Below are 12,725 nucleotides of genomic sequence, written 5' to 3'. Positions count from 1 at the left end.
GCTCATAGAGGATCACAGACTGCTAAAACTGCAGTCATAATTTCTTGGAGGTAATTTGCCAAATCATTGCAGTTTAACAAATTAGAGTAAACAGCTGAAAATAGAAAAATAAATAAATACATATGGACAGTTGCCCAAACAGTTCTAGTACACTTGTAAATAACAGATGGAAAACATGTCCCCCATTCCCAGCAAATGACAATCTCTTCACACCACTGATGATCAAATTTTACCTGCTCGTATGTGGAATATTCCCTTTCTCTCTTTTTTTTTTTTTTTTTGGTAATAGATTGGAAGACTGTTATTTTGGTTCCATAAATGTAACCAGTAACTCTCAAAGCAGTTGTACATCTGCTTAACATATTATTGTTCAGATTTTTTTTTTTTTGTAGTATGGGAGATCTACTTTTAAAATAATTAGAAGAAAGCAGTATTTCACTTTTAGCACACCTCCAATGACCAGTTTTTGAACTGACTGACAGAAACAGAGTTGGTAACTAATTTGATTGGCTGAGACACCGTGAACTATCAGAAATGTTCAGGAGACATAGTATCTGCAAGTAACAGATGCTGTATGATTCTAGCCCTGAAACCATTCTATAAATGTATATCTATTTGGAATCCAAAGGTAAAGTTAACCCTGGAGTGGTTATTTACTGCCAAACAGAGAATTCTTTCCAAAATCTGAAGAGAGCTCGCTTCATGAAACTTAAGAGGTATTTGAACGGAGACACCAAAGGTAGGAAGAGCATACAGGCTCAGATTTAAATATTTATATGCAGGTAATAGCATCATAGCCATTAATTTTAGAAGACATACTTCAATTTATAAAATTATTCCTATTGTGTCTCCTCCCCAGAAATTGGCAGCATCTTTGTAATATGCCTCAAATCTACTTTATCAATATATTTCACAAATGCATTAGGAATGAAATATAAAGATTTAAAAAAACCTTTTTGAGTTTTATTCTTTGGTTTTGATTTACCTGTGTTAACTCATTTACACTGTCAAAACGCTGCTACATATAAATTATATTATCATACACAGTTTTCACTAAGTATGTTGTAAGGCAGAGGGAAGTCCTTTGTGTAATAGCAAAACTAAATCTGTGTCATAGAGAGTGAAAGAAGAATGAGTGAAATTTGATCTCATTGCAAGATTAGTAGAAAACAGCTATTTTATGTCTCTTTAATCTCTCAGATCAGAGCTCCAAATTCATATAGATACATTGCCAAATTGAGGCCAACTGTCAAAAGTTGAAATTCAAATTACTTGAGTGGAGATGAAAATCACATTTAACAACAAGCTGAATGTAACCCCTAATGCATTACTATTATGCATCTATAAACAAGTTCTAAAAAGTCAAATGTGTAAATTCCATACATATTAATGTGCAAGCACATATTTACTTTCTTCGCATACAAATGTATCTTTGCACACAAATGTATGCAAAGTGGAAAAAATATTTAAATGCAACAGTGTTAATATACTATCATCAGCATAAAAATGTACTCACATACCTGTAATTATTGGAAACATTCAGTGAAAATTTTGTGCAGCATTCTGGAAGCCATTAATAAATTTCAAAATGTTCCAAAGCAATGAAAGTTAATATTGTAGCACAAAAATACAGTGTAGAACAATATTACAAAGTGACCAGTATAGGGGGGAAATGACATACCTTGCAAGAAAATGAAAAGGTAAACCTACCTTTTATAAAGAAGTATAGCAATAACAATACAGATGATAAACACCACTGCAAGAACTGGTCCAACAACCCAAATCAAGCCTTCTTCCTCATCTGTAATTGGTTGGGGATCAAGGTCCATTGACACAACAGGATCTGAATACGGGCTTGTTGCATACATGGTCTGTAGAAATAAAAATAATTCTTACTGAATCTCAAAGCAATGCATTAATATGTTACTATCCCACATCTAAAATAAATGTATAGAAGGTAATGATGCAATAAATACAGCAAACTGCAAATGCTATTTTTATTGAAGGCAATACACAAACTTTCAAATTGAACAGTGTGTTGTTATTATCATCTTTATTTTGTGTTCCACATATTAGCAATGACTGGCAGACAAATCCTATAGCAGAGTCCTTGCAGAGCGCTTTGCAACCTAAGCAGAGAATGAAAAAATGTATAGGACACTGAAAATTATATCCCACCAGTTACCAATTTTTGGGTTTTGTTTTAGTTTCATACCAGCTTAACACTTTTTTCCTGCACAATATGAAAGGTACTTGTGACATAACAATGCAACAGATAAAAAAAATGGGACCGAATGTAGGAGGTTCCTTGAAAAGGGTCTTGCGAAAATAGTACTCAGTGCATTTTGACCAGTTAAAAACTGTCTGACAGAATATTTCTACACAAGGTGTAGATAACTTGAATTTGACTGAAAAATGGGAGAATTCGTTGTAGAATATGAAGGGAAGCTAAACACTCAGTGTTTCATAAGGATGAAACTAGAATTATGAACCAAAGAGGTTGTTGAAAATCTTTGGTTTACTAGGTGGTGTAAAGCCAGCTGGCCTAGGATAAAACCCATGATAAGAGAGGGTTTTTTTATTCTTGCCTGACCTGAGATGTTTCATCTGTGGCTGAGTGCAGAGTTAGAATTACAGACTGGAGACACTGAAGAGCCAGCCTGCTAAAACTGGATCATTTTAAGTACTCTGAGTTATAGCAAAGGCAGAAGTGCAAAATTGTTTGTACATATTTCTTGTTTGTGCTAGTGTGTCTTCATCAGCACTAAACTAGGATTTGAGCTACAGCTCTTGCAAAAGACTTAAAAACTTGATTCAGTAGTAGATCAGAAATGTCAGCTAAAACAGAATAAGATAACTGGGAGAAGAGATTAGCTTCCATTTATATTTGCACCATATTCCAAAAGATGCCCTAAGCCAGGACAAGTGTTATCAAAAGGGACATGTTTTTTTACACTTCATTTGGCCCTGTTTTAGGCTCTGGGCTATGACAGTGTAAGGGTTTGAGACAGGATTAGGACTGGCAAAGCTGAGGCACTTAGTGCTACTGAGCTAACACCTATGCCAACAATCTCCAATTATATTATAGCATTTTAATACACCTGGCATCTGGTGTACACAAAAACCTCCCTACGTTCTACATCGGTGATCAATGGAAATTGGGGAGTCCTCACGTTCCATTCCTGAACCACCCAAGTAGATTGATTTTTTTTTTCCCCAGGTTTAGTACTGTCAAGAAAGAAAAAAAGGGTTCATTGCTACAAGAAGAAACTCTTCGTATTTCCCCTCTTGATTTGGAGTAGGCAGCAAAAATGCCTTGAAAAAGATATAGAGGGATATTGAGGCCAACAGTATAAACACTTACTACCTTTTCTTCAATAAATAGAATTTGACTTTCAATTTTAAACCAACCTGTATTAATGAAAAATTTAGACTCATTATTTAAAAAAATTATCTTATTTTTTCCTTCCTCTTGATGACATTCTTAACATATTTATAGATTTTAATCATAGCTCTCCAGTTCCCATTTTACTAAGTTAAACAAATTCAGACCTTCCCATGACCTCTTTTAATTCAAGTTCTCTATTCTACCAATCAAGAGAGAAATTTTGTACTCTCTGAATAAGAAGTCTTATGTAAAATGTAACATCTGAATATCAAGCAAAACATCCCTTGCAAGTTACATCAGTAGAAACTGTAGTCCTAGAAGAAAATCAGCTATATATACTGGGAGCTGATACACTGGAGCATTGAAAGTCATTGAAAGCTGAATCTCACACATCCGTAAAAATTCTTCACGGCGTGTGACTACCTCATGCTTCTCAACCACATAAATGTTTCAGATGGCATGCTGAAATGTCTTATCAATAGCCTAAGTTCAGTAATGCCTTCTGAAGTCTTTCAAGAGTAGGACCCTATACACATTTTGCCATATGCGTCAGTTTGCAAACCTACTTCCTGCTTTTTCATCCTGATTTCTAACAAAGCAATACATTTAGGTCATTTATACCTTAATTAACATTAAAAAAACCACAAGAAATTGCACTTTATATTGAGAAGATCCATTTTAGTACAGGTAATTTATGACATACAGATTTATGGCCTCTTAACTTTATAGTAAAAAACTGTCTACCTTTTCCAATCTGAACCTTTCGGATGCAACACCTTCAGAATTATCTGTCTATGCAGCCCATGTCAAAAAGTGAAAAGAGAACTTTTGATTTATGTTAGAGCTTGCAGGAGGCATTTACTTTATTTTCAAATGAAGCTATGTGTCTAAAAGTATTCAAAGTGGAATTACCTCCTCATCATGCTTAACTAGGCACATTCCATTGACACCAAGAAAGCAATTGCAGGGTTATACACTGCAAGTATTTGACTAGAATTCAGAGTATTGGTGTTGGAGTTTCAAGTGATTGAACCTGCAAATGTACCTGTCAGGTTAAGTTACGAAATAGAAACATACTGTATTACACACTGTATGTTAAAAGGCTAGTGTGTATTGCATCTTTCAAAAGCCTTACATCTGTCTTTTTTTAAATTTTTTAATACATCACATGCATTAGGTTAATTCATGCATAAAGGGATGTGACTACAAAACAAATTATGGAAAGAGAAAGGACAGCTCATTATTTAGTTCACCTCAGGAATTTTCCCTACTATTGAATTATTTTCTAACTTTCTAAAAATTTACTGATAAAATTGTTATGGAATGACTGTAACTAAAGAGAGTAGCTGTGCATGTCTCTAGTTCAACTGATCTTTCCAAGAACCCTGTATATTTTATACCATTATTCAATGGTAGCATCAAAAGACAGCTTTTAAATGCTTTTAAATACATAGAGAAAAATGCTGCTCTGAAGTTCATGTCTCAGCAACTGTGTCCATGGTCAAAAATAATTCACAATGTAATTTTCAAATGATCATGACACAGCTAATAAAAGGTGACTTTTAGGTTTCAGTTATACACTGAAGTAATACACAAAGGTGCAAACAGAATAGAAGAGTTTAAGGAATTAATGGGCATTGAGTAAGGAAACACTCACTGTAAAGATGCTCTGATATGTAGTGTTAAAAAAAGATTTAGAGAAGTGGAATAAACATTGAAAAAATGTTTTCATGATTGTGTAAGGTATTTTGAGATTGAAAAACATTAACTAACTTACCGATTCAGAGTGCTCCATTACAGCCAACACAAAAAAGACATATTCTTGACCACTCTGCAGCTGCTTATTCTCAAATCCACCATAATGCTTCTTATCCCCCAGTGTGAATTCCGTAGGAAGAACTTCAAAGTGAGCTGCAATATATGGCTTTAATTCAACTTCCCTCCCAAGACGAATGCTTCTGCGTTTCCTAGCTATCTCCTTAAGCAGCTTTAAAATGAAGGTAGGGGAAAGAAAGGGGGGGGAGAGAGAGAGAGAGAGCAAGCATGAGCAGTAAGATACTGTAAACAATTTTAATGTAACTTATTGACAGTGTAATGAGAAATTTTAATGCATGACCAGGAACTACAAAAAACAATTTATCCACATTTCATGGGATGTATCAGTATCACTAAATCTATTGCAAAATCTTCCAAATTCTTGACATTCTTATTAGGATAAGATGCTAGGACGCAATTTCCTTGCCTAGACTACAAACATAAAACAATTTCTAGATACTGTTGTGTCTAGGAGGAGGTTGGGAGAGGATAAGAAAACAATATATTTTCTCTGGGGGACATACACATACACATAACATATTACATATTTTCTATCTATCTATCTATCTATCTATCTATCTATCTATCTATCTATCTATCTTTATATTGAGTCATAGAATAGAATCATAAAATCAATTACATTAAAAAGGACCTTTAAGACTCATTCCAACCATTAATCTAACACTGCCATGTCCACCCTGAAACCAAAACTACACATCTTTTTAAACACCTCCAGAAACGGTGACTGAATCACTTCTGATAAACAAAGCTAAAATTTACACCAGTACATCTGTGACAAGATTAGATGCTAGGCTCAAACTTGGAAAACATACACTTTCTAATAAAGGAACTTAATCTCTGTTAGTATAATCTGTTGCTGAATTACTTATTAAATCAGACAAATGCTTCTTCAATACTTTTTTGCTTTATATATGCTGGCATTCCACAAAAACTAGTCTGATTTGATTACAAGAGTCTGAACTTCTCCTGTGTTATAAATTATGACTTCTAAGGTCTCTTTGTTGTTCCTCTTGTTTTTTTGCTTATGAAACTTATACAATGTCCTATAGTCTTATAGTTAAATCACAAATTTTTATAAGAAGTTGTTTAGTCTTTTCAGCACACTAACACTTCCAATACAGTGGATTAGGGCAAAATTCATTTTTAGGAGGAGGAGACAAATCTCTGGAGTGAGAAGGAGATTTAAAAAAAAGGACAGTAAAAGCTGATCTTAACTATATATACTGATTTCAAAGTACATGTTTAGTCAGAGAAGCTCTCCACAGGATCATGGAGTTGCGTAATATCCTGAGTTGAAAGAGACCCTCAAGGATCATTGAGTCCAAGTCCTGGCTCTGCACAGGACAGTCCCCAGAGTCATTCCATGTGCCTGAGAGCACTGAACTCTGTCAGGCTGCTGCTGTGACCGCTTCCCTGGGGAGCTGTTCCAGTGCCCAACCACCCTCTGGGTGAAGATCCTTTTCCTAATATCCACCCTAAAACTACGCTAACAGAACTTCAGACCATTCCCTTCCGTTCTGTCACTGGTCACCAGTGAGTGAAGAGATCAGTGCCTGCCCCTCCACCTCCCCTCACAAGGAAGTTGTAACTGTGATGAAGTCTCTCCTCAGTCTCATCCAGGCTGAACAAACCAAGTGATCTCAGCTACTCCACATATGGCTTCCCCTCAAGGCCCTTCACCATCTTCAATGCATTTTTTATTTAGGCCAAAGGTTAGTGAGCACATCTTTTTGTCTTCCCCTCACGGGATCTTCTGCAATTACACAATTAACAATTGCAATGCATGTAAAGCAACCTAATATTCACTCTGCTACTCAGAAAGGAGCTTTTAACACTGAATAATTTGATACCCCTTCTCACTGACTAGATTTAAGGTTACAGATACACATGAAAGCAAGTTGCACCACTTGAATCCAGGCTTCCTTAACACTGAGGGCATTTGGATGTTATATCTTCGAACATCTATGCAGTAAACTGCTTTCCAGCTCTAATGCTGTGTCTGTGCCCTGTTGCAGAGATTTTACATCCATTTGCCTCTATCAATTTCAATGCCATAACACAAAAGCTGGTACAGTGCAATGGATCCCCTGAGCAAAAAAAGAACTGGCCATAATTTGAGACTAGAAATCATTATTCATTACTCAAGGACACTATTCCAATCAGCAGTCCATATTTCTCTTTCATTCTTCCTAAACAGTTTAATGAGCAGCTAGAGTCTATTTGCGTCGTATAAAAATGAGGGCAGCAGAGAACTGTAATATTGAAGACATTTCTATTTAGTTACTTTATTGAAGGTGACTCTCACATTTGTTGGTAGCTTCCTATGCCCTGGGAAGAGTTACTAAATGCAGAACATGAGGCAGAGAATAATCGAAGTTAGTTCCAGGTTAGATCAGCCCTTATAGGATCTGCTGAGGGAAGCACTATGAAAAGTTTGTTTCTTCATGATGGAAAAGCCTGGAAGTCTGCCAAAACATGAAGCTAAGTATTGGGGTAGTAACAGTATATGCTTGCTTAAAGTCAGGAGCCACAAGCACAACAGCTCTAGTAGAGGTATATGGCTTGTGTTATCAGGGTAACTGATACTTCCATGTTCCACTTCCACTGCAATTAAGGTTGTGTGTCTGCCTCAATTAAATTCTTTTTTCTTTATCATATGTTTCCAGATTACAGTGTATTTACAATTTAGATTATAAATAACTCATAATAAAATGTCCAAGTACGGTAGGAGTACCGCAATCAAAATTAAATTAAGATTGAGAGGCAAAGAAAAATGTCTGATTTTGATTATTTCTTGCATTTGAAATAGTAACAGAAACTGTATACAATGGAAGAAAATGGAATGCTGAAGTACAGTATCAGAGTGATCAGAAACTGAGTTTTGGCTATGAATGCTAAAAGTTAGTTAGCCTGAGTAAAATAAAATTAGTTAAACTTTTCAAAGGTGGTTATAGATCACCTAAGGTCAGTTAACTTAGGTGTGTTTGTGTGTAGATAAAAACTTTGTCTGTAACATTGATTACACATGACTGAGTAGACCTCAGGTGAACCTACAGCCTCATTAATATTTCATATGGAAATGGGGTTGTTGCCAAATATCATTACTTGTTCATCTATCTCCTATTTGTAGTCTATACACAGATTTCAACAAAATTACTGAATTAATTTAAGACTTAACATAGCAACCTTTAGGTTTTACTGCTTACAGATCTAAAGTAATCCTACTAGGTAATACTTACTGCAAATCGTAATATTTTTTGTTTCATTTATTTGCATGATGTGTCTATTTAAAGCCACTAAACCTCATTATATTAAAAGAAAAGACATTTTGAGTTAGTAAAAAAGGACTGTACCTCTAATAATTTTTTTTCAGATACCAAACATCTAGTTCATTATTTGCTCTTTTAAAACTATCTTAGTTTCTTTCAGAACTGAGGTTCAAGGAGGAGGAAGATTAGGTAACTACAATAAGGCTGAAGAGTCTTTTTGAACTGCTCAGTTATGTAATGGGAGTTATACTCAAGAGTTGTGTTATTAGCAAATATTTCCTTCTGACAATCTAAGCAAAGTATTTGGAACATAGTTCTTTGAAATATCTATTGCCCAAACATTTCTAATACCAGACACATATCCTAGACCACACTAAAAATATAAATATCTACAAGTATCCTCACTTGATCATTGGGAACTATTTGATCAGAGAGTAGTGTTTTTTTGGGGGGGGTGGTGGCGTGGGGTTTTTTGTTTGTTTGTTGGGGTTTTTTGTTTGGTTTTATTTGTGTTTTTTGTGGGTTTTGTTTGTTTGTTTGTTTTTTGGTGCTGTTTTTTGGTTGTGGGTTTTTTTGGGGTTTTTTTTGTGTGTGTGGGGGGTGTTGGTGTTGTTGTCATAGTTGTTATGTTTTTTGAAAATGTAATTATTGTGGCACTGTGTTCACAAACTTGTTAGGAATAGCACACTTGATAAAATGCATGCTTTCCTAAGCTGGAGCAAACCAGTATTTTAAGTAATAGAACATGAATGAGCTAGCATGATATGTAGTTGCTGCCTGTTTTTAATCTTTTTCCCTGCTCAGTTCTTGCTATATATATTGGTGGCAATTGTAAAAGATATATCAAGGGGTTTAGCTCTTTATCAGAAATAACTTCATTTTCCAGTCAATGCATATCTTATTTCTTCCATCATTAATTCTACAATGTGGTCTCAATTATATAAATAGAAGTGGGAAACAACCCATCCTGACACAAATATTTCTGAATTAATAAATGTTCTTTATCAATCTGTTATACTGACTAAGGCAACACAACTTGCAGGATGATTAAAATGACCCTTTGTTATGAGAATCAGCAGGAACCATAGAATTTAATTGCCAGAAAGTTCAATGTCATCTGGCACCTAATGCTGCTGAATGTGACTACAGCCTTTGGATGTTAAAAGTGAGTAGTAATACTCAATCAGTTTCCATTACTGTATGGATGTGGCTGTCAGAGTTTTACTGTTTAACTGTATTTGATGTCACCTATGACTATGATCATGAGCTGATGGCATTTACAATCCAAGTTCTTTTAAAGAGAAGAAGTTAATTGATAAAGCGAGACATTGCTGCAATTGAATAATGAGAGATGATCACACAAATGAAACTGGTCAAGAGGAAGCACAGGGCTGAATCAGTTAGTCATCATGCCCAGTTTTTAATATTCTGATTAAGGACTTGCCTGTTGTGACAAGGACTGAAATAATTCCATTTATATTTTGAACACATTCTACAACACTGTTAGTTTGGTAAAGATCTTTATTTTCCCTATATTTTGGGGCAAAGTATGATATTTATATCCATTTTGTCAATGGCAGGAGAAAAAAAAACCTTTATGCTTGCTCGCAGGTAATCAACACTTCCCAGTAACTTTGTTATGGAGAAGCATACGGTGAGGTTATCTCGGTAACATAAATCTCTTGAATCCAACAAGAGGAAATAGAAAAATAAATGGATACAGTCAAAAGAACACTATATCAGGAGTAAAAAAACCCCTGATTTTGGTCTTTGAATTGCAGACATATTACACGTATATAGTACCACAGCATTTAAAGGTTATCTAAAAGCTTGGCCAGATGGGAACCATGACACCTGTTTTTTATAAAATTCTCTCATAAGGGGCCCTTGAAAGAGTTTTAAAATCACAAAAATTAGCATTACTACACATTTACAGATTGAAAGAAGAAGGACAAATTTGCATGAGCTATACTGTCCTTCAGTAAAACAGAAAATGGGGGTGAATATTGTATTTCCTGGAATTATTACTATATCAATGATATACTGAATTGATTTCCAGCATTGCTGGGCTTATTTCTAAAATGGAAGTAATTCCTTCCCCTTGGATTAACATAATTTATAGTTTCAAACAATGACACAATGTTGCTCTTTCCTTCCTCGTTCATGCATTTATTTCTGATCACAAACTATTGGTGGAATGGAGGCTATGTCTCACCAGAAGTATTACAGTATATGACAATCAGGGAAAAAAACACCACCAGAAGGTCAAATGTTAAACTGAGGTGCAAATTGCAATTTAGTATTTGTTACAGACTTAGTAAACACCCCTCTAATGAACCAGACCTTTATTACAATTCATATTGTTGGTGATTAAGTTTTTGCTGACAAGTTGTTTCACCTCCTGCACTTTTGCATCACTCTTTACAATAGAAAAAGAATAAAATATTAGTGTCATCAAATATAAGACACTTTGTGTTCTGTATTTCAACTTAATGTCTTTATTGTCTTCTCATTTAAGTAATCGGAATTTTTGTTTTAGTCTCCACAGGCTAATACAAATATGAATATAAAGTATCCTGAGAAAACTCTTAAAACTGGTGAGTTAATTACTTAACAGTAGAAATATTTCTTCTTTAATAAAAGATAAGAAAAAACCCCCAAACCATATACAGTACCTCATCTAATTCCATTTCATCTGGACTCTCCCATGGTTTGATAAACTTTCCACGAGACCTCTTCAAAGGCACAATAACTATGTAATAGCCTCTGTAAATGACAAAGTTGGACAAAGGAGAAGTTGAATGAAAAGGAATATATCAATTGATACAGCAGGTATGCTTAGAGGGACTTAAGAGAAAAGTGGTATGTTCAGAATAAACTTCTGCACATTAATATGTCACTGCAGCCTTCCAAACATAGTTGTAAACGTTCACACTCTTGAAATAACATCAGTTGTAAAGCATTTGACAAACAAATGGCACCAATTACCTGTCTTTTTGTGCAAACATATAAATATTTATAAAAAACTTTAATTACAATGTACTAAAATGCCAATATGAAATACAAGAACCATAGGTTATGTGTGCCCTGCCACCATCACATTGAAAAAAAACCCCAAAGCCCTAAATTGAAATATATTAACATATATTTAAATCTCAATTACCAACCTATCTTCCCTCATTTTAATGTATAATCAGAACAATAGGTTTAAAAAATGTATTTTTTAATGCCAGTATCATAATAAAGAGAAAAGAAAGAAAACAGGACCTACACTGCATCCATACTTTTTCCTTTTGACAATCAAATGCCATTAGCTCTATCTACATAGGTATCCTGTTCACAGTTGTAGGTAAGAGAGCTTGATATAGACTCTCTTTATATCTAGGATTTGCAAATTGCATATATCAGTTTTCCACAGAAATATTTTTCTAATAATATTTTCTTCCTTCCCACCCATGGAGACTAGTAAATTATATTTTCTAGTGTGATGGAGATCTGGTACTCTCATTGCTTACTTCACAAAGCCTGGATATGTGTCAGGCAGATCCATAACTTCACATTAGTGTGAGGGAAGAAGCAGTGGAATCACTACAGCAGGACATGCAGAGTAGTATACATCTTCTTGATAAACACACTTGTCAAAAAGTCAAGCACTCTCCTTTTAAGGGGAGAGGGAAAGAAATATTTTCTTTGTTTCTAGTAACAAAAGCTTATTAAGGTGTTTCTGGGTCTCGTTATGCAAGGTAATTTTAGTATCTCATGGGCCATCTCCCCTTCCAGTCTACTTTTTTTTTTTTATAAACCATTCAACCTTCTGTAAAACCATTAATTTTACTTATGAAATACAGCTGAAAATCCTAAGTAATTAACAAAGAGTCTACAGAAAAGTAGCTGCCTTAATACTGGCTAAAAAACATCTCAGTGTAAGCCAACTCTAAACTATCTTTTTTACCATACCAGTGCAAACCATTGATCCATTTTAATAATCTATTCTTATTTAAAGCTCTTTCCCATAAAAGAAATGTAACAAAACTTGAGATTTTCAGCTCCTGTAGAAAGTACGTGTATTCATTAATTTTTGTGTTAAGAAATTTGAGGAAATTTTCTGTGGAAATGATAAGCTCCAGCAGGAGCACTGCAAAGCAGTGTTGCCTACAGATTTTTAACTAGTGTCCACTTGCTGTATTCCAGTATTTCAAAAAACATCTGTGGAGTACATTCTTATAGTGGCA

General features: G+C 34.7%; 1 protein-coding gene across 2 annotated transcripts in view; it reads right to left on the bottom strand.

Annotated features, from left to right (window-relative positions):
• PTPRD (protein tyrosine phosphatase receptor type D) overlaps positions 1-12,725 on the bottom strand; it is a 1,150,086-nt gene that overhangs the window by 86,734 nt on the left and 1,050,627 nt on the right. For both annotated transcript variants that reach the window (XM_039729799.1, XM_039729798.1), the window contains 3 exons: positions 11,169-11,259; positions 5,166-5,375; positions 1,711-1,871 (listed from right to left, as the gene is read on the bottom strand). In XM_039729799.1, the coding sequence (XP_039585733.1) occupies positions 1,711-1,871; positions 5,166-5,375; positions 11,169-11,259 (462 nt within the window). The remainder of the gene's footprint in view (positions 1-1,710; positions 1,872-5,165; positions 5,376-11,168; positions 11,260-12,725) is intronic.

This window comes from Passer montanus, unplaced genomic scaffold (assembly GCF_014805655.1).
Source record: "Passer montanus isolate IOZ18808 unplaced genomic scaffold, ASM1480565v1 scaffold7, whole genome shotgun sequence".
Taxonomy (NCBI): domain Eukaryota; kingdom Metazoa; phylum Chordata; class Aves; order Passeriformes; family Passeridae; genus Passer; species Passer montanus.
Note: the sequence above shows the minus strand (reverse complement) of the source record. Positions and strands in the feature narration are given on the sequence as shown.